The sequence below is a fragment of the Apiospora marii genome (assembly GCF_038362585.1).
Source record: "Apiospora marii strain CBS 49790 chromosome Unknown utg000004l_segment0_segment0, whole genome shotgun sequence".
Classification (NCBI taxonomy): Eukaryota; Fungi; Ascomycota; class Sordariomycetes; order Amphisphaeriales; family Apiosporaceae; genus Apiospora; species Apiospora marii.
The window spans coordinates 1,846,877-1,872,048 of NW_027117375.1; the positions used below are offsets into that span (position 1 = coordinate 1,846,877).

Genomic DNA, 25,172 nt, shown 5'->3' on the forward strand with positions numbered 1-25,172 from the left:
GCACGCACTGAATTGGTAAAGCAACCACCCTGTTTGAGCCCACTGCTACTGTCGCTTCCCCAATTAGATAGATGCATGTGCATAAATGTGCAGTTGTCTCAAACGCTCTCAATCAATCGAGTGTTGAACATCAATAGAAGCTGGGAAGCCTCAGCTCGGTGTTCGGCTCATGCTACATTTGCGCTACCTGTGTCTTTCGTAAGGTGCTACCCCACAGGTAAACGGGCTTCCCTAATTTACGGTAAGCGGAACCTTCAGCAGCAGCTCCTTCCTGCTCCTGTCGCAGCCAAGCACGCAGTAACCTAGCGCATGCTTGCAAGGCCCAGGTAGGTAGGTTGCTAGCTGCTGGTGCTGCGAATAAAAGTGTCTTCGGCCCCCGTTTCCCCTTCACCCCTGGATCGAACACCAAGACAAAAGTGCAGCTTGGGCTTACGACATCGTTTCCTAAAGCCGTACAACGGGGTCTTCGCTCCATGGCGTCTCGATGAGCCTCCTTCAACTTTCCCTACTTTATTCATAACCGGGTGGCAGCTGGGAGGAGCAGTGCCGTTTTGTCCTGTCCTGTCCTGTCCTGTACTATACACAAGAATGCGATAGCGCTGTCTCCCATTCGCACCTACGTGTATTCCCCGTTTCTCTTCCACGTCACTCCCTAATACAACCCGTTGTCTTCATGATTGTAACATACCGCCGGTTCCGGCGCACCTATCTGCGGCGGATTCTCTACGTCCTGTCCTTCTTCTTCCTCATCGACGCCCTCCACCTCATCAACAGCCGCCCCGACACCCACCGATCGACCCTGAAGCCCCGAGCCGCCGCCCACCAGTCCCCCAACAACTCGGTCTTCATAGTCTCCGTGCACCGCAACACCGAGAAGATCCAAAGGGAGGCATGGAATGAAGCTGTCCTGGGGCTAGTCGACTATCTCGGTGCACCCAATGTCCATTTCTCCGCTGTCGAGTCCGGCTCGCAGGAAGGTACCAAGGATGCATTGATGGAGCTTAAGGAAGGCTTGGATGCCAGAGGGGTCACGAACGACATCAGCCTGGGCATGACAGTCTGGGAGCAGCTGGACGAAATCGATGCGCGACCGGATCCGACAGCACCACGAGAACCAGGATGGATCTGGAACGCCCGGGAAGACCACTTCGAGCTGCGCCGCATCCCGTACCTTTCGCGCGTGCGCAACCAGGCGATGGCGCCCCTCAAACAGTTGGAACAGCAAGGGAGACGTTTCGATAAGGTTCTCTGGCTGAATGATGTGGTGTTCGACGTAAGTATAGGACCCATACCTGCACGCAAGCAAACATGTGGCTCATTACCTCCCAGACACAAGACATTATCACCTTATTCGAAACCAGGGATGGAGACTATGCGGCTGTTTGCTCCATGGATTTTAAGGCCGCGCCCTTGTACTACGACACGTTTGCCCTTCGAGATGACATGGGACTGAAGACTGGCTCGCTGTACTGGCCTTGGTTCCAGTCACCCCTATCCAAGGAGGCGGCGCTGCGTAACGAACCTATTCCGGTAGTATCCTGCTGGAACGGGATTGTCGTATTCGATTCAGCCCCTTACTATGCGAACCCGCCACTGCAGTTCCGTGGCATTGACGATAGTCTAGCAGACCTACATCTGGAGGGATCAGAATGCTGCCTCATCCATGCAGACAACTACCTGAGCTCTCAGAAGGGCGTTTGGTTGAATCCCAATGTCCGCGTAGGCTATAATGTGAAGGCCTACAATAAGATTAAGAAAGCCTACTTTCCGAGCGCATTCTGGACAGTCGTTGGAGCTTGGGCAAACCGCATCGTAAGTTGGCGGGTCGGGATCCAGACCAACTTAGAGACACGAGTCGTACGCAAGAGATTAGAGCAATGGGCAGCAGAGACTCCCAAGGGGCAGCCGCCCCGGTACGAGCCCGGCGAGGCTTGTCTGATCAACGAGATGCAAATTATGTGGTCCAACGGATGGAAACATCTTTAAGGGATTGAAACTCATAGCATAAATATACTGTACGGCAAGTCGCATTTGTAAAAACGTCTGTTCTATCGTTTCTTTGATGACTATCTCATTAAAACCACCACCCTGTCTGTGTATGGACCCCTTCAAAGCTGGCCACGCAAATGAACAGATACCAAAGAGCCCCCGAACGCCGTTGCCATATATAAAGTATACTCTCTAGCGGCTTATACAAAGCCGGTACCTTTATTTATTATGCCAGATAAAGTTCCTCAAGCTATTCCAATGATCCGACTCTTTGTAGATATAGTTCATGCTGCCGCGCATGCTGGGCTGCAGGTCCCCGGGGTGGTAGCGGAACAGGTGCATGACGAGGGCCCATGAGCTGGCGGCGAAGACGGGCCAGGCGTAGTGGCTGATGTTGGCCGAGGCGCGCTCCTCGGACACGACGGGCAGGCCGTGGCCGGGCTTGACGGCGAGGCGGGCCAGGGCCAGCACGACGCGCGCGAAGACGTAGATGACAATCTGCTGGTTCACCGACGAGATCTTGCCCGTTTTGGGCGACCGGCCGCCAAACACGAAGTAGCCCCCGATCAGGCCGGCGAGCAGGGTGTCGTATTTGCCTATAGTTTGTTCCCCGAAGTTAGCGATTGCATTCAACTCTGTTCCCTTCTCGTTCTTTCTGTATTTCTCGTCAAGGGGTAGACGACAACTCACCCTCCTTTCCGGGCGTGGCGCCGTAGTTCTTCAGCAGGTAGCAGGTCGTCTTGTAGATGGTGGCGAACTTGGCGAGGTTGCGCGCGTGCGTCCGCGTCGCCTTCAGGACCAGGTCGACCTTCTGCCGGATCGTGCCGGACCGGAACAGGAACACCATGACCAGCGCGTGCGGGAAGCGCACCTTGGCTCCGTAGACGGCGCCATTGCGGGCGCCCTTGACAATGGCGAGGAGGTCGCGGTTCGCGGGGTCGAGGAGGACGCGCTCGATGGAGGTCTATTTGTCGCAGCAAAGGCCCTTGTCAGCAATCAAGGGTCGTCGCGCAGCATTGCATTCAATGGCAGGACAGGAACGGGTGTTTTGGTGGCGATGCGATTGGGGTTGGTTGTAGACACACACCTTGAGGTTCGTGAGTGCGTCTGACATGATGCCTCGGCTATTCGTGGTGTATGTTGCAAGCGGGCGCAAAAGGGGAAAGACGCTCTGAGCAGATGTCGTCCAAGTCGCTACCGCCTCATTGATGTTGTCCTGCAACGATATTCTGTCCTGCGCTGGCCCCGACTCGTGGGTATACGGGGCTGTATTCTTTTCGAAAAGGGATTATGCGTGGGTGGTGGTGTTGGGATCATGGTGGTCCGAATCGTCGGTAAATCATGGCATCGTCGGCAAGTGGCATTGTCCCATGTCATGCCCACATGCTCGGCTCTAAAGTCTGGGCTCGCTCTGGCTGGCCTGTCTGGGGGTAATCGGGAATACGTGCGGCAGGCACTTGCACTAAGGGGCTAGCCTATTTTTCCCCACGAAGCATCTACAGTAGCAAACCTACGATGACGCAGATCTGCCGAGCGCCCTGAGGCGTCTCAATCTGGAATGCATTACCTACTGTTTCTTGCATGTGATGACAGACGCACACTGACGTACATTATATTTGTTATGTTACATTAGGTAAGGTATCGCCATGCATAATACGACTATGGCTAATGTAGGCATCTATAAGCTTCGAAAGCCCCTCACTTGTCAACCCCGTAACCTAGCGGATAAGCCAGGCCAGCCCGAGAAGCAACAATTTGATCCATCAATTTGATCCATCAAATTACTTAATCTACTGCGGTGGAACAACTTAACTTTACATGGAATGGTGCCAGGTGGTAGCTTTTCGGCTCTAGCTCTTATCTGAAGGTTCTGTCACCCGTGTTTGCTGTCGTTCGCGCGTCGTACTCGCAAGTAGCAAGATAGCTGTACAGCACTTTGGATCTTGACAAAATTGATGTCAGAGATCTCGGTGGGATGCTCCAATGAATCAGGTGCACAGAGAAGCCAGAAGAATACGGATAGAAGGGATCCAACCAAAAACCAAGACTTGGCCCATCATTTGATCGAGCATCTGCATTCCCACTTACACCTAGTCTAAACAGGCAGTTGATCTCGTGTGTGTACAGTTCCCCTCTTCCCGTCGTCTCTTGATCGATGCCTATGCTGCTACAAGGTCCAAGTATCTGATCGGGTGGTATGCCCTTCGGTCGGACTCACTCCATGCGTTATCTTCTACCAGGATTGATGCACGCAGCACGTCAAAGAAACAAGAAGCCTTTATTTTCTTTCTGACTTCAAAGGGGCAGCCGCGTTTACCCCACCAACTACCCAATAGCTCCTGAATAGGACGAGTATTGCTAGGTCGGTTCCTGCAGGGGCGCGATTCGCTAGTAAATTTTGACTGGCTGAACCCTTTATCTTATTTGATGTGTCTGCGCACGCCCTTGATCTTCAAGTTACCTCCCCCCGTGCCAATGACGTTTTCTCCTTTTCCGAGTCCTACCAGCCAAACAGCTTGCAGTGCCTACGTCAAGTATACAAGCAAACACGCCACATATTTAGACACGGCTACCTAGTATTGCTCTCCCGATTCATCATCACCGTGATTTGCGCATTTACACAATCTCTTACCCCCCAGCAGCCCATGATTCGCATGCTACTTGATCTACAGCCTAGCTCCTATTCTTAACTGACTAGGAACTGAAACGAAACACCTGCCGCATTTGGCATATACCTTATTCACACGACCGACAACCAACCCTGGCCTGCACCCTGGCCTGGTCCGACGACGAGATGCCCTCTTCGACGGCCAACGGCGGCAGCAGCAATGGCGCCGCTGTCCATATCCCCGTCATAGACCTATCGTATGATCCTACAGACGCCGATGCCTCAGCACTTCGACTGGTGACCGCACTGCGCCCAGACTGGGCAGATCCCAGCGCCAAAGTCGAATTCAAGCGTTTCACAGACGGCATCACCAATACATTACTGAAGGCGGTCAATAAAAGAGAAGGGGCGTCCAAGGAAGACATAGACGTGGAGGCCATCTTGTTGCGCGCATACGGGCATGGCACCGACGTTCTGATCGACAGACAGCGCGAGACGCAGAACCATGAGCTCCTTATGCAGCATGGCCTCGCCCCGGAGCTCCTTGCCAGGTTCTCAAACGGCATGATGTACCGTTACCTTCGGGGCACCGTCACCACGCCCAAGGATCTCAGGAAACCACGTGTATACCTCGCAGTCGCCCGGCGCTTGGCGCAATGGCACGCAATTATGCCTTGCGTGCCCAACCCGTCTGCCACGAGTAACGGCGAGGCAAGCTCGACGAACGGGATTTCTAGTGGTATGGTTGCGCCGAATAAGCCCCCACCCAACGTTTGGACCGTGATGCAAAAGTGGCTGCACGCTCTGCCGCACGAGACGGAGGCGGAACAAACGAGACAAAAGAGTCTGCAAGAGGAGTTCCATTGGCTTATAGAGGAGCTGAGCCAGCGCCCTGGGCTGGGAGAATACGGAGTTTGTGGCCCCATCCACCTGCTTGAATCTTGGAGAAGGACTGAATACTAACACAGCCCTCTAGCTTGTCTTCGCGCATTGCGACCTCCTGAGTGGGAACGTCATCATCGAGCCCAAGGCAGCGGGTTCGCCCGACACGGAGGAGTCTGTCGCTTTCATCGATTACGAATACGCCACCCCGTCGCCTGCCGCATTCGACCTGGCGAACCACTTTGCCGAGTGGGGTGGTTTCGACTGTGACTTCAACGTTTTACCAACGCGCTCGCAGAGGCGCGAGTTCATTGCAGAGTACATTCGAACCTATTTTACTCAGCTGCCCAGCCGACCTGCGGATCTCAACGTGGACAGTGAAATCGACAAGATGTGTCAAGAGGTCGATGCATTCAGGGGGCTTCCCGGATTCTATTGGGGCATATGGGCGCTCATCCAGGCCACAATCTCGCAGATCGACTTTGACTACGCCTCGTATGCGGAGATCAGGCTGGGCGAGTACTGGGCCTGGAAGGCGGAACATACCGGCCAGAGGAAAGCGAAAGGGGAGGACTTGCCGGTAAGAGAGAGAAGGTGGGCCGAGGAGGAGAAGGTATGATACGAAACGACCGGGATTTTGCGGTGCTAGGCTCTCACAGCGATTGGGGAAGAAAGCGACATTTTACTTGCATGAGATACCACTTACGTCTACTGCTTGTTTGCTAATAATCATATCAATGACCTCCGGGGAGGGATGGATAGAGCGATTTCATTGTATCTGCCCACGAGAAAAAAAAAATCGGAGGATGGAAAAGGGAGAGGGCAGAGACATGAAGCGAACTATTTATCTACTGCGTTTTGGCGAGCGGCATTAGCATCGGGCGTGCGCATGTTTTTCAACAAACGACCCGCGGCGTTCGAATAGAACTAGGTATATTTAATAAAAACTCGATATCCAATGAGAAACAGTCTCGGAAGTGTAAAGTATTGGATGTGCGGCCTGCTCGGCACGAGCGAGGAACGACGATGAAAGGCCTCGCCCTTCTATCGTGCATTGCTTCCCAAGTGAGCCGCCTGCAGATGTGACGATGACGGTGGTGCTGGTGCTCCATATGTCAAGCTCTCCGTAAGTCTCTATAGTATGAGAAAAGGGGGGACTGGGAAGGACGGGAAGGAGGACGAACGCCCGACAACACTGGACAAGGAGCTGTTCTGCTTGCTGCAACTTTCCGCATATGTGATGAACGTGGCTTGAGACTGTTGAGTTCGAAGTGAGTAAGTGTTGTGGTTGCTTGGCAGCATGTATCCTGGTAGTATGTTCATCTGCAACGTAAAGGGGTTGCCAGAGGGGTCACATCTTGCTCGCCCGCTCGAGCTCTCAGTGGGTGTGTCATGATGGATTCTATTCTTTTGATATCCCCTCTTGAATCTGATATACATTTGCTGTGCTCTATTTCTCTCTGCCAAGGCTGGGACTTGAGTAGGTAGCCAAGGAAACGGATCATAGTCGCGCGTGGTTGGCACGTCCGTCGAACGGCTAGGAGCATATTCCTCTCGCAGCATAGGGAGGGCAAGGTTATGGCGCATTGTGCCACACCGGGGGGCGCACAACGCGGTGTAAAGGCTCCAGCAGCTATTGCGTCTGGGGAAGAAGACGATGACGAGTCCTGGTTGGTTGGGAGGTTGGTGAGGAGCGCGCATCCTATGTATGCAGTCACTCGGCAAGCATGCTGTGACCCCCGCTGGCTACTTGCACCCGGCTGGGGTTGTCCACACAAATCGCTGGCAGTATGTTGTCGAGCTTGAGAATGGTGTCTACCATTGTGTCGAAAGGCCTAGGCCATGGCAGTATTATTCAGGGATGAGGTAATGCGGTGGCTATGTTGATGCTGCCCCCGGCGTTACACCACGCACCAATGTCAACCCGTATCAAGTGGGTGAAAGATGACGAGTCATATAAATCAGGAGCGATGAAAGATCAGGAGAGTGATTCTATCACATCATCACCTTAAAACCCACCGTTCCAATATTCACCGTCGAGGTCGGAGCAATACAAATACGTATAGCTGTTGTGGTTTTTACATGCATATCCAAATAGAAATATAGACAGACCAGAAGTCGACACCCATTTTGCACGCCTGTGGTTATGTAACACGTTCACCACAGTGGGAAACCAACCTCTCTTGATGTTTGTCATCCTGTAAAGGCCGGCTCTACGACCATGACTGACATTCTGACGCTTTTTTACTCAACGTAGCATGAAATAGATGAGATCAAGACCCCATCTGGCCATTGCTTTGAGTCGACACTTGAAAGGCGAGTCTTTCAACCACGGCAAAAGCCAAGGAACGTATCGCAGACTTTACGCATACTGCGCATGGCAAGCTTGTATCAAGTATGCTACACGGCATACTACAGGCATGGGTGCCGTAGCATAGCAGTGTTAGCTGCGGCTCCCCCCCCCCCCTTCCTTCTCTCTCCCTCTCTCATCCTCGGCCCCTCTCTTAGAGAACAAGAGAAGACTTCGCTATCGTATCACCAGCAGGAGCAGGGGCGGTCGGCATCCAAGCAACGCTGGAAGTCCGACTGTGATGGCCAACTCTATTGAGATTCAGGCTGAAAATATAGACCAAAGTCTCTTGCCCGCCAGCCGATCTAGACCATGTACGCTTGGATCTGTGGCGCGGCAAAAATATCCCTTAGGTTTTTCTTCGTATCGTCGCATATTTTAGCTTTTGTCATCGCCGCGCACTGCTAGTTCCCAAGCGAGCCAATCTGGTACTGGGGACTGACTGGTGCTATTTTCGAGAGTGTTGGCGCGCTCTGCTGCTCGTCGAAATACCCATTAGTTCTATACCGGGGGACCATGCCGCGCGACACACGTGTCTGTTCGAAACAGACCCTGTCTGTGGTATTGCTGGTTAGGCTGCGCAGGCCGGGATGGACAAACACGTTTTCCCATAACCCAGCTGGGTGGGAGATTGGATTTGTTGGTTGATTTGCGTGCGCGCTGCTGGCCATGGCTCCTCAAAGTCATCCGTCCGTCGTATCATCTTTTCCCCGTTCGCCTCACTACAGCCCCAGCTGGGGGGGGGCGATCTTCGGGCAAACAGGCATAGGTAAAATAGCGAAATGACATAGTAGCACCCACGTACCTTAAGGTGAACGTTTCGAGACGTTACCCTAGCGGCCGGAAGTAGTGCGTGGGTGTGGGAGGCTTACTGCTTACCTCGGCAGTTCTAGATGCGAATGCCACCTTAGCTCCAAAGCCACGATGTCACCCTCGCTGCTCGGCGTGCGGGTTAGCTGAGCCGGAGGATAATCCCCATCTTTTTTCTTTTTCCTTTGCCTGGCTGGGCGAAGCGGGCTTACCTGCACTGAGGTCGTCGGACGGAGTGGGAGAGTGGGAGTGAGAGTGAGGGGGCTGGGATACGACACTACCAAACTACATACTTACCTACCTGACATCACAAACCACACACGCACATCGGATAGCTCGTGCATCATCGTCTTGGCGGACTGCGTGGGCGAGCGGGCGAGCGTCCCTGTCTGTCCACTGTTAGCGGTATCTGTTTGATTTCACTCTCGACCCTCGCTCGCGCTCAGGATAATCACTCATATGTACCAACCATTCAGCTATTCGCGCTGCCAATCTCGGAAAAGCCTGCTATCCATCTGCTTGCCGCCTTGCACATTTAATCCCGCCATCACGACCAGCCTTGGCGAGGTTTGATATACTGTGTGCCGGTACAAACCCGCTCCCATTTTGTGTTGCTGCTTTAATGGGTGAGATCAGATGGAAACAGGAAAAAAAAAGGGTTACATATCATCTTCGCGTCTTTTTCTTCATCGAGCTAAAGTACGGTGGGATGGACGGACTCAAGACGATGATGAGCACATTCCATCAGTTTGTTAAGATCCGGACGAAGCGCTTGCGCCGGTGCTGGAGTACTTCGCGCCTGAAATCATGGTAGTAGATAGACATGTAGCCTGTAGCCTGTAGCCCAGGCAGGCCTGTGGGAGCTGAATCGAGTCTCACGTGCACATGCAGTGGGAATTTGGGATGGGATGGGATGAGATGGGATGGGATGGGATGCATCACCACCACCTACTTGTTTCGATCACCGCCATTTCGCGACGCAGTTCCCCCCAGCCAGAAAGAAAAAAAAAAAAAATCACGAAACCAGCTCGGTTTCCTATCGCGTTCCCTTATCGCCCAGCTGCTGGTTTCGCGGCCTGCATCTCGGCTCTTAATATCAGAGCAGCCTATCTGGGCCATCTTAGCAGCTGCAGTTAAGAGACAGGGATCCCTTTTGCAGCAGTGATCGCCGCCGGCGTCAGCTCATTTTTGTCGGAAGTTATCGCAAACCTCGCCCGCACATCCGCAAGTAGGAGGGCGGAAAAGAGCTAGCTGCTAACGAGCTGGAGCTGCTCGAGTTTGGGTGTCGGGCAAGGATCTGGTCCAGCGAGCAGAGCAGTTGAATGGATGGGTGGATGTGCGACTCGCTGATGCAATGCAATCAATCTTCGCTCTACCTACAGTACAGTGCTGTCCGTCTCTCTCGCCCTGCAAACTTGATATCGCAGCGGCAAGTAGTCAAGTCATGCGAAAAGAGTACAAACATGTAGCCATGGGTATACTCCGTGCTCAGTGCGCAAGTGCAAGTGCAAGTGCAAGTGCAAGTGCAAGTGCAAGTGCGCAGTGCTCTCGGTGGGCTGTAGTGGAACTGCTTTTGGTTGTAGGGTTACCCCGTCGTCTGCGTCGTCCCCATGGCCGTTTTTTCCCTCGTCGCCCTCGAGTCGAGGAGCTCGAGCCGGGAAAGCTGTGCAGCCTGTTTGCTCAGTCTGAGCAGCCTATTGGGCAGCAGCGGGGACGACCGTTACGCTGGGCAAGGGAGGGGTTTGCGAGGCGCTGCAGATGGGTGGACGCCTTTCGACAGGTAGGTGCAGCTTCAGCGTGTGCGCCGCCAGTCGGTACGACTCGTCCAGTGTCGATCGTCGATGGCTCCGTCGGATGTAGTATGTAGCATGTATGGGGGAAGGCTATCTGCCTGCCGCGTGTGTGAAGGTGCACAAGGAAAGAGAGATAGAGAGAGAGAGAGAGAGAGAAGAGAGAGGGTGACAGACTCGCTCACAGTACGTTGCGACAACAACGCGTACCTATTGCTTTTTTTTTTTCCCTGCCCTCCCTTCAGCTTGCAAATTGCCTGTGCTCCGGCGGGGTCTAGAGCGTCTCTAGAAACAAGAGAAGCGGCCGTGGCGCTGCGCCATCTGCATAGAATCTACCGGGATTGAGAGACAGTTAGTTGCCCACGAGACTTCGCGCCTATCAATCCGAGGACTGCCGCCTAATAATTGAGTTGTCCAATGCCGTCGCGGTGCCAGTCCTTTTTTGCTTCTTCCTCCTCTTCTTCTTCCTCTTTCTCTTACCGACCTCGTTTGAAGCTGCGCCGCGTTTCTATTTCCTCCAAAGGTTAAAAGCAGCTCCTCGGGTTCAGCTAGCGGGCTTGGACGGAATTTTGTATTACTCGTGGATCGCCCTTTTCTTCCCCCGGCTGCATATGGATGTACATATGTGATGTATGTAGCTACCACCTACCTACCTGCCGGACTTACCTAAGTAAGGCGCAATAGGTCGCTCGTTCGCCAAAAGAAAGAACCAACCTAGCCGATGGGCTAGCTACTACCCAAAACCATGTGTGCAGCATCATGGGGGGCAGGGCTTCTGGCCAGGGAGCTGGGGATAGCTGGGTTTAACGGCATCTTGTCTTTTTGCCTGCGCCGACTAGTACATGCACGCCTTGACTGAATAAGGGAGTTGGAATGATCATTCCTGATCCGAAGAGAAAAAAAAAAAAAAAAAAAAAAAAAAAAAAAAAAAAACGCCCGGGTGAATCCATCTGCATGTTCAAACTCGTAGCTACAATCGCAGGAGCATGAAGCTGCACAATACTTCAATAACACCGCACTTTCAGTTGTGCCGTCATTGTTCGAGGTTGGTTCCGCAACTGTCTGATCCATGCCACCACATTCACGACGACCACTCTGAGCCTTGAGTCTTGGTGTTTCGGCTCTATCAAAAAACAGGGCGTTGCTCTAGCTCCAACCCACTTGTGGGTTAGCCTCACCCGTCTGAATCCTCTTTCCGTCCCAGGCTTTTTTGACAGGACGGCGTCACTCAAAAATAAATCTAAGCTTGACCGTTGGGCTGAAGTCAATGGGGCAAGAGGGCCAAGCGGCCAAGGACTAAACAATACATCAGCCCGACACTACTACCTACTACATGCCAAAATGGGGTTTGTACGAATAGTTTCTAAGGACGACCAAGCGGATTGCACCCGATATATTATATCATCTCGGTGTTGAGCAGCCGAACAGAAACCGACCGATCAGTCGTCTGATCTGGTCTTGGTCTGCCTGGGCCTTTTTCCTCTCGCAGGTTGCTTTTGGGATGCACGCCCGTCCGTCCTGTCTGTGATGGGTGGCGGCAAGCGGAGGTGGATGGCTGGGTGGTCGTTGCCAATCACCCATCTACCTACACATGGGCTGCTTGCTGTATGTACTTTGTAGGTTGATAGGCTTCTGCCGTGACGGACCGACTCTTTTGTGTGTGTGCGGGCGCGTGAAGCCTGACCTCCCTGACCAGCCTGCGTGCAGCAAGGCGGATTAGGTAGATTCGGCCTGGAGATATGACTGGTCCTGGCTGATGGGAAAGACTGCATGGATACCGCACAGATACCGGCACAATAGAGTAGCATCATTGGCCTGCATACAGCCTACTGCAGACAGAGGCCGGTGACTAGAGTGATGGCAGCCGAATGCACACATTGCATGCTACCTCGTCTGCTCATACATACCCCGACCCCGACCCAACCCCCCCAGCTCCGGGAACAAGACAGATCCTGGCCTGCCCTGTGGATTCATATCGGAGCTGGGCTGGGGCTGGTGTATCGTTTGGGAAGTACTGTGGGTAACGTAGGATATTGTGGCATGGATGTATCAATCAATCGGGACTGACAAACTGGAGGTGTAGCTGAGATACTTCTTTTCCTCTCGACTCGACTGCTTGCACAGGCACGACGGACACGGACGGGCCAATCGTGTGGTGGTTCTCTCGATGGATGTTGCCATCGAATGTACATTCCGGCAGTGCACGTGTAGCCTGTAGACACATCCATCCAGCAAAGGAAGAGAGAGAGAGAGAGAGAGAGTAGAGAAAAGAGATGGTCAACTGCCGCAATCACTTACCTCGATGCTCATGCAGTATCGATGTATCCTTGTCTTCTTTCCCAGTCCCTATCTACATAATTACTACATATCTACCTTACCTTAGGACCAGACCAGACCAGACCAGCCTGTACGTATCAACTGTGAGGTGAGTGTGCAGTTCGTCAGTGAATTGAATTTTGACCAGAGGGATGGGATGCCGGCCTGTTTTGGTCTGGTCTTTCTTTGCTCGCCCCACCTATCGCTGGCCTTACTTTCCCTCTCCCAGTTGCCCTGCTGACCCTGTCCTGCCTGCCCTGTCGACTCCCAGTCCCAGTAGTTTTTCCTCCTGGCCCTGTCCTGTCCTATCCTGTCCTGTCCCGTCGTATTTACCTATTGCTGCTTCCCAAATCGTGACAAGCTCGCAATTTACCTCGATTTACTCAAGCTCGAGAGATTGCCTGCTACCCAAGGGGGGAATAAAAAAAAATAAGTTCCCCCATCACCCCCACATTGGCCGGAGTCGTACGGTTCTGCTCTCCATTCCCACCTTATTGGCTGTTTATCCTCCCACGGCTCTCTATGAGGCGGTGCGGGTTGCATATTGTGTTTTGGTAGATTCTTAATACTTTCTTCCCTCTCCTCGACCCCATTCTGGTCTTTGCCACAGCCACTCAACCACATACTCATTTTTCTTTCCTTCTTTCATTTATTGTGTTGGTGTTGTGTTTCTGTGTGTATATTTGTTGATCATGTATCTGGGACATCCCGATCACTTATTCTTACTAATCAGCAGTTGATGCGCTGCAAAAGGTCAGCTCCCCGCCTGGGTGCGCGCCCACGAGTTGAGACGTGCGACGTGTGAGCGACGGAGGACAAAAAGAGGCGGCGAGAAAAGTGAAGAGAGAAAGGTGCAGGAAAGAGACAAGAGACAACACACGCAGGGACACATAGACAGCAAATTAAACCAAAGAAAGAAAGAAAGCCCGACTACAGGGGGAGCAGCCGCCGGCGTACTATGAGAGAGAGAGAGCCGGGGCGAAATGGCGGCCGACACATATCCAGCCGAGCCTCGACATGATGGTCGCGGCTCTCAGAGCCTCGACACTCCGGGTGCTTCTGCTTTTGACCAGTCTCTAGACCCCACGATAAGAAGTTTATTCGAACAACAGGCGGCCATCCAGGCCAAGCTGGCTGCACTCCTCCCTGCCAAACATGACCCCAACAGCAGACTTGAGCTTGACATGCTGCGGCACAAGCTTCGGGCACTCGAGGCATGTGCAGAAAACCAAAGTCAGTCCCTCCCTCTCTTCCGTCTCCCTGTTTTCACTACCCACTTCTGTATCCATGAATGTTTGTGTGTGTATATTTTTGTATATACTGGTTTTGTGTGTCCCAATACCGGTTCAGTTTCATTGACCCTTCTCCAAGATCTCGCCACTGCTATACGGCCCCTCTCGGATGCTGAGGAAGCCCGAGCGCTGCAGTATAAATGCGAATGCATTGAGAGCTCATTACTCGACCAAGGTGAGAGAGCAACCTTCCTGTTTCGTTATTGGAACAACGCCTCTGTGGGATCTGATCATCTAAACGTTCATTGGCGCGGATAGGTCTAGATCTACTTGACCCTCATTTCCTCGAGGCATTGAGGCATCCCGCCCATAGTGATGCACCGCCCGAGTATAGTGCCTGGCTTGAGAAGAATGTATCCTTCTATGACCCCATTTTCCGCAGCTGGAGGATGAGGGAGACCCTACCCGTGGTCTCTAGGAGCCAAGCCCCCTTCAAGTGCTGGGACGAACGATGCCTTTACTACATATATGGCTTCGCCAACTTCGAGGACCGCGACCAACACATGCGAGAACACGCCCTTTCTTCTAAGAGGGACTCCGGGCTCTCGGTGAACAGTGTGCCACATGTCGTCTTTCCAGAACAAGCCACGGCCCGGCTTTTCAGTACAGACCGGCTCAAGGCGAATTCCATGGCCCCCTTGCCGCGGCTTTCGGTTCCTTCGAGCCTGGCTCCTTTGGCCCCCGTCTCTCAGCCCAGAGAGAGACGAGACCCCCCGTTCACGTATTCCTTCGGTAACGACATGCCATTACAGCACCGAGGCTCGATAGATTCCGAAATCGATCTACCGCCACTCAAACGAAGCAGAGTCAGCCACGGGCGACTGGAATCCATTGGCGAGCTACGCCTCCCCCGAGATGCTGGGCCATGTCTGCGGTGCAAGGTTCAAGCTAAGCCGGTATGACTAATAGCGATCAGTTCTGCTATGTTTCTCAGGGGTAACCGCTGACATCTGTGTAGTGCGATTCGCAAGATGACTGTGCATTCTGCGCAGAACCTCCATCATCCGCGGGCGATGAGTTTTGGAGCGTGCTGGGTTGCCAACGAGGGCCTTTGATTGCCCTGGCCGACTATATGTTGCCAGGTAAACTTGATATGCGCACACCAGTAGAAACGGCTTGCTGATTTATGCTATAGAGATTCTGTCACCAAGACAAGTTCAAACCCCAGTCACTTCTCCCATGGCGCGACGACGCAACATGAACGAGTACCTGGAACGGACTTACATTGTTAGCCCTGCCATGTCGGACTTGGTCAAGTCGCACCTTGACTTTGATGATGGATTTTGGTGGACGGAGGACTTGGCTTCCTTGCCGATAGCGAACCCTACCACCGCAGCCTACTCGAAGGACCCCATCGACCGAGCTCCCCCGGTCCTCAAAGTTCTCGCCGCGAGCTGGAACGCTGAAGGCATACCGTTCCGGTTTTGGGAGTTATTCAAACTGAGCGGCTATCTATCGCCCAATCGAGAGCTGGAAAAGCAGACCTACCCCGTGCTCTACAGGGCAAAATTGCTGCTCCGAGAGATTCTGTTCTACGATTTGCAACAAACCGAACCCTCCATCCGAACAGATGTCAACATGGCCAACGCGCAGCTTCTTCCTGAGGATATCGACTACGACGGACGGAATCGACTGATCTATAACTGCATGACGCAGTTCCTACAGTCTTTTGAAAGCAGCACGATACGCAGGGTACTTACAGAGCCCAAGAGTTGGCTGGCGGTTTTCCTGTCTTTGTGCATCTTCAGTATCGTGCGAACGATTCTGGCGGATCTGATCTCCACCCCCTCGCGTGGGGGCTCTGCGCATGCCCCGTCGGCAATGCCTATGCCCACAGGCGCTACAGCAATGCACAGTGTCTACAAGATTCTCGTCAGTGTCTTTGCATGGTCGACTCCTATGGTACTGGACGATCCAGGGGTAGAAATGGACGACAGCGACAAGTTCTTGTTTGCGGCCACATCAGGCGCCATCCGCAAGGATGAGTGGTCACAGTGGGGAATACGCTCATCAAAGGACTTCTTGCTTGGGCTGGGCAGCGGGTACCTGGCCGACAATATGGGCTTCAATGGCTTTTTCAGGCAACGTACGCCGATCTACCGCACCGTATCGTACCAAACCCCGAGCGTGGCCACGCAGCTTGGCGAGCCGCGGAAACCCGTGCCGGAGTGGCGACCGATCGAGGCCTGGGGGCAAAGGGCGGAAGCAGAGGGAGGCGGCCCCTCGTTCGGCCTAGAGCCTGCCCGGAGACACACGGTTGGGGAAAGCCCGGCCTTCACGCGAGCCATAGCCAGAGGTCTGGTCTCTCCCAGTAAACTCCGAACATCCTATCACAGGCCACCCTTGCGCCGCGTCTACTGCTCTAAGTGCAACGAGTACCCGGAAGGATTTCGTGGGGAACATGAGTTGAGGAGGCATACGGATGCAAAGCACGCCGCCCTTGTCAAGAGATGGGTGTGCACCGAGCCACAGAGTCACAGCCCAAGCTCGCCTCAGCCTGTCATACCGCTTGCCAAATGCAAAGCTTGTGTCACGCAAAAACGTTATGGTGCATACTACAATGCCGCCGCTCACTTGCGACGGGCGCATTTCAATCCGCATCGGGGTGGCAAGGCAAGCGGCGACTGGCCTCCCATGACCATCTTGAAAGACTGGATGCGCGAAGTACGGCAGTCCATCGATGTGAGCAACGAAAACGACAGCGACAGTGGAGACGAGGAGAGCGATGCGAGGATGGTCGAAGAGACTTTCGCACTTCCGAGGCAACCGTCGTACTTGGAAGCGCCCCGGCTCGCCCCTGCCCCTCCGCCGCCTCAGGGGCCTCTGCTTGCACCGTCGATAGCGCCTTCGCTCGACAGTGCGATACACAGCAGTAGCCCAATAGCACCCAAGATCGAGGACAACAGGAACAAGTGCCCCCATCCCGACTGCGGCCGCGTATTCAAGGATCTGGCGGCACACATGTTGACGCATCAGGAGGAACGGCCAGAGAAATGCCCCATCGAAACGTGCGAGTACCATGTCAAGGGGTTCGCCAGGAAGTACGACAAGAACCGGCATGCCCTGACGCATTATAAGGGAACCATGGTATGCCCATTTTGCCCCGGCCCCGGCACCCCGTATGAGAAGGCCTTCAATAGGGCCGATGTCTTCAAACGCCACCTCACTGCCGTCCACAATGTGGAACAGACCCCGCCTAATAGCCGCAAGATGATCATCACGGGCAACAGTTCCCGGGGCGGCGGTGACGCCAAGTGCTCGATTTGCCAGACGCGCTTCGCCACGGCGCAAGAGTTCTACGAGCATCTTGACGACTGTGTCTTGAATGTAATCGTGCCCACCACGCCAAACCCGCCCCCCAAAGAAAGCGTGGGCGCTTCGACGCCTGGCAAGTCGGACGAGAAGACGATCCGGGTGGCTACTGACGACTCGGACGAGCGGAGTCCGCACGGGGAGGATGACAAGGCCAGTCCTGCTGTAGATGCTACGGAGCAGGGGGCCACGACTGCGACGGCTAGCAGCGCCGGGGGAGATAAGATGGATGTTGATTCCGACGAAGAGAAGTAATGATTCGAGACGAGAAGTCGTATGAGGTTATGATGAAGCAAACAGCAAGGGAAGAACATGCCCCGTCAAGATCAGGAATGGACGGAATGGGGGCTGGGAACGAAGAAATATGACCCGCTTGGAGTTCCTCATCTGCTTTGTTGTCGTCATCATCGTTGCTCTTGATAGAATGGGAAGCGAGCGAGCAACCAAGGGGAAGAGGGGAGAAAGAAAGCAATTTCATCTCCGCCACGGGAGAAGGGGGGTGGCGACTAACGACACGACTGGGTATGATCATCAAATCGCCATGATTGTATAAATGAACACAAACAAACACACACACACACACACCATCCTATACTACTTTGGACGAAAACACTTCCTTCTGCCACGACACTTATTAGCCGTGTATTTAGATACCACTTATAGTTATTAGTATAACGTCAAACAATTTGAGTTGTGCGGTTTCGTTTCCAGGCCTTGAAGCTGAAGTTCGCCAATACGTGACAAAACACACTACATTAACGCGGGATAGGACATTCCAATATGAACGCTAGACTGCAAATGTTGCCGTGAAACAAACACCCTACTTCTTTATGACGAGCTGTTCGTACAATCTTGTCCCTCCTTCTATGAACACAATATGGCACAATGGCCGTCTTTACTCGATCATGTCGATGTCATCCAGAGCCGCCGCGTCGTGGGCAGGGGCACCATCAGCCGGGGCGCTAGCGGCGTGCGGTGCTTCGCCAGGGCCAAAGTAGTCGGCCATCTCGGCATCCAGCTCCTCAGCCGTCTTCTTAGGCCGGCCTCCGCGAGCTTTGCGGTCGCCACCATCGCGGTCTTCCTTCTCTCGGGCTTCACGACGCGCACCGGGGCGTCTTCCCCTATCGGCACCAGCACGGCCGTCCCCTCCGCGGCGGTTGCGGCGCATGGGGCTTCGCGATCGGCCGCCGGATCGCCCAGCAGGCACATAGCGGTCGACGTCTCGATCCCTGTTCGAGTAGCGGTTGGGGGACAATGAGCGCGAGCGTCCCGCGGGGGCTGTTATCCTATCGGCCAGAGACCGGCCGGGCATGTAGGCCGAGTCGAATGGGTTGCGCCTAGGTGCCGAGGGCATGATGGACAGGCGAATCGGCTGGCCTGTGAAGAGGGGGTCGATTGTTAGCTTCCCATGTCCAATCCAAGCTCTCGTCTGCGTCTGCCTACCCTTTGCATTGGCGCCATCGAATTCGCGAATAGCCTCCCTTGCGTCATCACTGCGATTGTACGTCACGTACGCGGTTCCTTCCGAGCGTCCGGCGCGGTCGTAAAGGAGCTCGACTTTTAAGACATGTCCAATTTTGCCAAAGAGGCCCTGGGAAACCATGTCAGTCAGGGGATCCAGCCTCGCAGGAAAAGTTCCCCTTTTCTTGCCATACCTCGAGATCTTCTTGAGTCAGTTCGTAGTGCAGGTTATCGACCTTGACCTTGGTGCCGCGCGCATCACTGCACAGGTTGGCGGTTGGTTAGCAAGTGCGTGGCTAGAATGGAATTGAGGGTGGCGGGTGGATGACGAACGACGCTGAAGGTCCGGGTGATCGTTGGCGGGATCCGCGAGATCGTCCACCGTAGGCTGTCCGAGTCAAGTCAGCCATGAGTTGTTGTTATTGTTGAGCGACGCCAGAATTCATCGTATAGAGTACATACAGCCGGCGTCCTCGAACTTATCGTGGACCCATTCCCTAAAGCGCACCAGCAGAATGTCAGCCTATCTCTTTTGGTTTCGTGTGTTGCATTGCTTGCCAGGCCCGGGCCTGGGGGCGGAGGAGGGTTTTATCTTACGAATCCATCTGGCGCGAATCGTCTCTAGTTGACTGTCTCGCAGAACGAGAGTGCTGGTTAGCCGGGCATTCAACGGGTTTGTAACTCTCTCTTTGGATTCTCTCGACGTCCACGTGGACCTCCATCGCCGGGCGGGCAGCAGTTCCGAACAGTTGTTGACATCGTCCAGCCAGCCGCGTGTTGCAGGGTATGAGATCGTGTTCTGTTGCTCGAGTTGGAAGCTTGCTGTTCCGACGGAGCGTATGGAGACTGGGGGTTTTCTTCTCGAGGGATATTTCAAACGGGGAGGAGAGATAGGAGTTTAATCCACCTGCAGTCAATGGTGTTAGCTCCGAGTGCATGAACCGGGGGGTTGTGCTTGCCTTTCTGACGCCATCGCGAGGGTAAGAGTCTCGCTCGCGCAGGCGACCGTTGTCTCTGTCTCTTCCTCCGGGATTTCCGCCGCGACGAGGTCGGGGGCCGCGCTTCTTGTGCTGTTGTACGGGAGAAAAAAAAGGATCAAGTTAGCTTGGGGCTTCTCTCGCGCGGTTGAGCTCTTCTCGTCGATGACATAACACAGTCATGGTGTGTCGTTGATGCATTTTCAAGAAGAGACAGACGGGGGTGGACCAACCTGAGAATCAGCAACAATTTCGTCGAGACTGCGATCCATTGTATTTCTTGGTGAGTGGTCTTGCGAATGGGTTTGGGAGGTAGAAGTCGGATGGAAGAAACAATGGATGTTGATAGGAAGGAGCTCTCAGGTGGTGGTTACATGACCAGGTACTACTGATTAATTGGGTTTCTATGGGGCCTGGCACCTTGGCTGCTTGGTGCTTGGTGCTTGGTGCTTGGCTTAGTGCTTTAGAGCTCACGACTCACGCAAGTGGGGCACGCTTCCGGCTGAACACGCGCTGAAGCTGGGCTTGCTGGGCTTGCTGGACTTGCTGTTTCAGCGCATAAGCTACCTAAACTTAGCTGCTCATAACCAAGTAGGCTGTGACATGATGGGTAGCTTATGTAGTTTACAATACTCAATATCAATACATTGATTGGGCAAGTATGCATGACTCAGTCATCCAACGGATCCGGAGGAGTCCAGTCCCACGAGATAGCGCTATGAGGCGCGTCGATCTTGGTAGTGAAGCTCGAATGGGGGGCGCGCAGGTAGAGTCCAGTGCTCGACGCAGCCCCAAAATGTCCCGGCACCACATCGGCCGTGGTCTCGTCTTTCTTCGCACCCTCAATGTCCTCGACGCCCTGCAGCGGATCTTCATTCTTGGGCGCAACCGTCAGCGTGAGTCTCGACCAAGTTGGATCAACCGAGGAAAACGGGGTGTGGCCGCCGTCGACGACGCGCTGAGGCTCGGCGCAGAACAGGATGTACGACCCCGGCGTCACGATGCCCTCCGACGAGGCCTGGCTGGCCGAGTTCCGCTCCTCAAACGCCTTGATGAACATGTCGATGTCCTCCTGCTCAGGCGCAGCATATGTCGTCTCCGGGTCCAGCGACAGGAGGCCCTGCTTGGCGCCCCAACCACCGCCGCCGCTCACTATCCATCCGGAAGCGTGATTAGTCTGAATGAACGATAGGAGACAATACAGCAGCACATGCGAAAAAGAAAACTTACAGATTTTGTACATCCGGCATTCATGAGTTAACAGCTCTTCGTATATCCCACGTGCGTCGACGTCTAGGCGCCACTCTTCTGCGTCTTGGTTGCTCTGGTAGGTTCGGAACGCGGAATCGTAAGACATCTTCTCGACCAGGTGCGCCGGTAGGACCCATGCCCATACCCCAATGGGCGAGGGCGCCTGGTCCAGCTCGCCCGCCCGGGCCGCCCTCTTCTCGAAGATCTGGGGGATCAACATCTCGAGTTCCTTCGACGCGGGCGAGACAACGCCGTCGATCTCGACTTGGCGGACAATGTTGCCCAGGCCCGCCACGATCTTCCGCGGCGGCGCGAGGGGCATCAGGGGGATGCGCAGCGGCATTTTCCTCAATCCCCGCAAGCAGGACACCTCCTGATGCGACTTCTCCTCCCTCCACTCCAGCTCCATCTGGCGGCCTGCAGCGGAAGGGCTCAACCAGCGGCTGGCGAACAGCGTAGAGCGACGTCCATTCTGGAAAAGGGTGTTTGCCAAAGGGAGAGTGACGTTCGTGGGAACCTCTTGGCCGTCGATGGATTCGGCCTCATGCGCAGTAAATTCGACCGCAGACGCCTTGTCGGGGTCGCCTCTGCCAGCGACCTTGCCCTGATCCCATAGCGAAGGTAGGAGTGACGCGGTACTGCCCCCGTAAAGAATTGACAAGCCCTGGTGTGGCTTGCCGTGGAGATGATGCGGGTCAGCGATGCCATCCACTACGCCGAACAGCACATCAGTGCGCGCTTCACCCGGCCCGGAAGTAGCCCCCGCGCGCTTTTGCCTTTGCCGCTGGTGGAGAGTGCCGAGCAGTTGGGACATGAACCCCTGATCCTCCGACCAAGACGCGAATTCCGGCGACGCCAGGATAACGGCAGCATCATGTGATAACCCGCTACCGTGACCCGAGCTCTTCAATTGGCGTTCGAGACAGTCGAGTACAGCCCCCTGCTTTGGTTTAAGCCTCGCTATCACTACATGATGTCGCATTGGAGGGTTGCACCTACCTTGGACGGCTTGCCTGTGACGGCAATACTCAGCTGGTGAAAGGATTTTCGGACGTTTCGAAAGGCATCTCTTCTAAGGCGCCACCGAGCCTGCAGACAGGGCAGATTCCGCACCAAAGATGCCCTCATGTCAATGGCGGGAGAGGTGTTGTTGTGGTAGTATGGGAAGCTACCTTTAATAACATCCAATGGATCAATGACATGGTTGAGTTTGGAGGGAGCCCCAGCCACATTTGCGCTTGACTGGAGATGTGGCTGAACTAACTACCTTCCCGAACGAACGGAGTTGCCCCCCCCCCCCAGGCATGGGACGGTTTCAAAGTCGAGGATCAAATGGGGAAGCACATCATCCGCGCCGGAGGGATTTGGGTTGGTTTAAGCTGCTGGTTGTTGTTGTGTACTAATTTACGGTAATACTGGTTATTTACTCGGTAGGCGGACAAGATGGCCAAAAAACTACCTTCAAGCCCCTTGGGACGGAATGTACCTGACGCCACTATTTTACACCCCCTATAAAGGATTTCCCCCCCTTCACCCCTTTTCCCCTCCCACCATCCCGCCCTCGCTCTCCCTAACTCTCTCCAAGCTCTCAAAATCGGTACTGGTACAAAAGCGTATACAAAAGTGTATGCATATGGGTTGAACGAATGTGGATTAAATGTGATACCCACCCATCATGTCGTTAATTTCGTAATGTGGTCAGGAGTGCCTCGACGTCGTGCTAGGCCTCGCCATCTCTCCCTTAGTATCCACGGTAGGGTGCGTAGCCGTTGTTGTTGCCGTAGCCCCCATTTCCACCGTAGCCACCGCCACCTCCCATGTTGGGCAGAGTCGGCTCGCGGCCGCCCATAGGAGCAGCGCCGCCAATCAGGCGCTCGCTGTCACCGCCGTTCATGGGCGTGCTGGGCGTCAGAGGGCGGGCGAAGGAGTTGAAACCGGCCGCGTTGCTATAGGGGTTGGCAGGCTCGGCACCGAGGTAGCGATCGGGAGAAGTGTTGCGCGCGAGTGGCTGCTTCTCCTGGATGTTGTCCGACACCGAAAACGTTGTGCTGCCGTTCGTCACCTTACGGTCCAAGAGCAGTGAGTTGCGGGCATCGAGGGGAGTAAGCGCGTCCGTTTCGCGTTGCATTTTCTCTGCAGGGCTTGGTTAGTAGACAGACCCAACGACGTGATAGGATAATATTGTATGATAATGACTTACCCAGCTCCTTTCTACGCTTGCGATGAGGGTTCTCCTTGCAGCAGGCAACAATGGCATTCCAGGCGATAAGGATCGCCAGAATACCGGTAAGGGCAGATTGGAGGGCAATCAGAACGACACCCGTAACGGTCTGAGTGGTCTGCTGGATGCCAAACTCCTCAACAAACACCAGAATACAGACGACAGAAAGAACTCGAACGGTCTGGATGGCAATGTTGACCCAGTTGCTCGACTTGCGCTCATACGGCCGGCTCCAAAGTAGCATGATGAACATCAAGCCTTCGATAATGAGCTGCACAATGGTCTGGATCATGCCGTGTCCATCGGTGGCGGCAAGGCAACATCCCTTGGCGAACATGTAAACAATGGTCGGGACGAAGATCCACCAGTAGTCCTTCCTGTAGGACTCGTAGAATAGACTGTACTTGACCCAGATGTCCTTGTCGTCATAGAGTCCGGTAGAGTCGCCCTCGGTGTCCCTCAGTTTCCTGGCCGTGCTCCAGATCTTGTAGGAGAAGAAGGCCAAGATCGCCGTGAAGAGGGCCAGCGTCACACCTGCAAGGACCTTGGCAGCCCAGGAATCGCCATGCGTGAACTGGAAGATACAGTACAGAACCCAGATACCGTAGAGCAGCATGATCAAGGAGGTCACCGCTCGGGCAATGGAGCCCCAGTAGTGCTTGCGGAACCCTGTCAGAGACTCGGGGAAGTTACCGAACAGAGCCCAGAACTCCAGGACCACCTTGACCAACAGAATGCCGACCACGATGACGCCAATGACGATGGCCACAATGAGGAGCACCGTCATGAATGTGTTGGATTTCGGCACACTGAGCATCTGTACATAGCCGGAGATGCCAGATACAGCAGAGCGGATGCTCGATTCCGTCGAGCTGGCGACGGTTTCGTTCGAAGTCGTCGTGGGGTCCGCAATCGTCTCGAGGTCTCGAATGGCCAGCGCAAACTCTTGCATGCTGCGCTTGATGATGGAGCCCTTGGGGGTGTTGGTCGATCCATCGGGGAACACGAGGGTCGCATTCTTCAAGAACTGAACGCCGTCCATCGTCAGGTTGCCGCCCGTCGAGTTCCGGAAGTTGTCGATGGACATCTGCAGTTGGGTCCACGGGATGAGACCCGTGGAGAAGGCAAAGTTCTTGGAGAAACTGCGGTAGACCTGCGGCACGTTGACCGACATCATACCGTTCATGGCGAAACCTTGGAAGACACCAAAGACTTCAGTGAAGCTGGGACTTACCGTCCCCGCTCCACCAGCGCCCGAACTTGCCGCGCCGGCGCCCGAGAAAGCAGCTCCGGCTGCAGAAACGCCGGAAAGTACCAGGGCAGCGCCGGCCACGCCGGCCGCAATCAGTGACACGGCCGGGTGGTTGGCAGTCTTGCCGTTGGTGACCTGCGACTGGATGCAGCCGACATCCTGTCCTCCGTCCAACGCCTTCAGCTGAAGCGTTGCCATGGCGGCGATATCGGGGATCTGGAAGGCGATGCTGGGGATCATATCAGTGTAGGAGGCGGGGATGTCCTGGCTGCCCTTGGCACCGAAGGTGCCAGACGGTACGGGGCATAGCTGCTCCACGTATGTCTTCTCCCCGCACGGGTTGAAGCTGTTGGCGTACACCTCCTGGCCGTATGCCACCACTTTCAAGAGAGCCGTGACGTTTTGGCGCTTGTTGCTCGTTCCCAACACGTCAAACGTGACCTTCTTGGCGTCGTTGTTGTACTGGATGTTCGATTTGGTGACCGTGATGTCGCTTGTTGTCTTGCAGTTGTTGAAGTCGTTTGCCGTCAAGATCTGGTCGCCCAGCACGCCTACCGCCAAAGTCGTTGCCCATATCGCCGCCCGCCTAATATTCCACCCTGAGCCTGACCGGGCCATGGTGAATCGCTTTTCTTTCTTACTCTTCGTCTTTTGGCGCCCA

At 54.5% G+C, this 25,172-nt stretch overlaps 7 protein-coding genes across 7 annotated transcripts; 3 read left to right on the top strand and 4 right to left on the bottom strand.

Moving 5' to 3' along the window:
• Positions 1–673: 673 nt before the first annotated feature.
• On the top strand, positions 674–1,986 carry PG985_006534 (Alpha-1-3-mannosyltransferase CMT1; the record flags this gene model as incomplete). The annotated part of the gene is made up of 2 exons (XM_066826303.1): positions 674–1,273; positions 1,330–1,986. 2 exons carry the CDS (start codon positions 674–676, stop codon positions 1,984–1,986), a joined length of 1,257 nt encoding a protein of 418 aa, XP_066685910.1.
• Positions 1,987–2,208: 222 nt separating this feature from the next.
• PG985_006535 (uncharacterized protein) lies at positions 2,209–3,103 on the bottom strand (the record flags this gene model as incomplete). The annotated part of the gene is made up of 3 exons (XM_066826304.1): positions 2,209–2,585; positions 2,680–2,953; positions 3,077–3,103. 3 exons carry the CDS (start codon positions 3,101–3,103, stop codon positions 2,209–2,211), a joined length of 678 nt encoding a protein of 225 aa, XP_066685911.1.
• A 1,680-nt stretch (positions 3,104–4,783) lies between these two features.
• PG985_006536 (eukaryotic translation initiation factor 5) lies at positions 4,784–6,098 on the top strand (the record flags this gene model as incomplete). The annotated part of the gene is made up of 2 exons (XM_066826305.1): positions 4,784–5,509; positions 5,574–6,098. 2 exons carry the CDS (start codon positions 4,784–4,786, stop codon positions 6,096–6,098), a joined length of 1,251 nt encoding a protein of 416 aa, XP_066685912.1.
• Positions 6,099–13,728: 7,630 nt separating this feature from the next.
• PG985_006537 (uncharacterized protein) lies at positions 13,729–17,604 on the top strand (the record flags this gene model as incomplete). Its single annotated transcript, XM_066826306.1, has 5 exons — positions 13,729–14,038; positions 14,096–14,212; positions 14,296–14,933; positions 14,996–15,119; positions 15,173–17,604. The coding sequence occupies 5 exons, from the start codon at positions 13,729–13,731 to the stop codon at positions 17,602–17,604; spliced, it is 3,621 nt and encodes a 1,206-aa protein (XP_066685913.1).
• A 640-nt stretch (positions 17,605–18,244) lies between these two features.
• Positions 18,245–19,532, bottom strand: PG985_006538 (uncharacterized protein; the record flags this gene model as incomplete). The annotated part of the gene is made up of 6 exons (XM_066826307.1): positions 18,245–18,726; positions 18,793–18,940; positions 19,005–19,071; positions 19,144–19,198; positions 19,273–19,307; positions 19,408–19,532. 6 exons carry the CDS (start codon positions 19,530–19,532, stop codon positions 18,245–18,247), a joined length of 912 nt encoding a protein of 303 aa, XP_066685914.1.
• A 925-nt stretch (positions 19,533–20,457) lies between these two features.
• Positions 20,458–22,166, bottom strand: PG985_006539 (uncharacterized protein; the record flags this gene model as incomplete). The annotated part of the gene is made up of 3 exons (XM_066826308.1): positions 20,458–20,939; positions 21,018–21,978; positions 22,038–22,166. 3 exons carry the CDS (start codon positions 22,164–22,166, stop codon positions 20,458–20,460), a joined length of 1,572 nt encoding a protein of 523 aa, XP_066685915.1.
• Positions 22,167–22,779: 613 nt separating this feature from the next.
• On the bottom strand, positions 22,780–25,129 carry PG985_006540 (transient receptor potential domain containing protein; the record flags this gene model as incomplete). Its single annotated transcript, XM_066826309.1, has 2 exons — positions 22,780–23,171; positions 23,239–25,129. 2 exons carry the CDS (start codon positions 25,127–25,129, stop codon positions 22,780–22,782), a joined length of 2,283 nt encoding a protein of 760 aa, XP_066685916.1.
• Between the last annotated feature and the right edge of the window lie 43 nt (positions 25,130–25,172).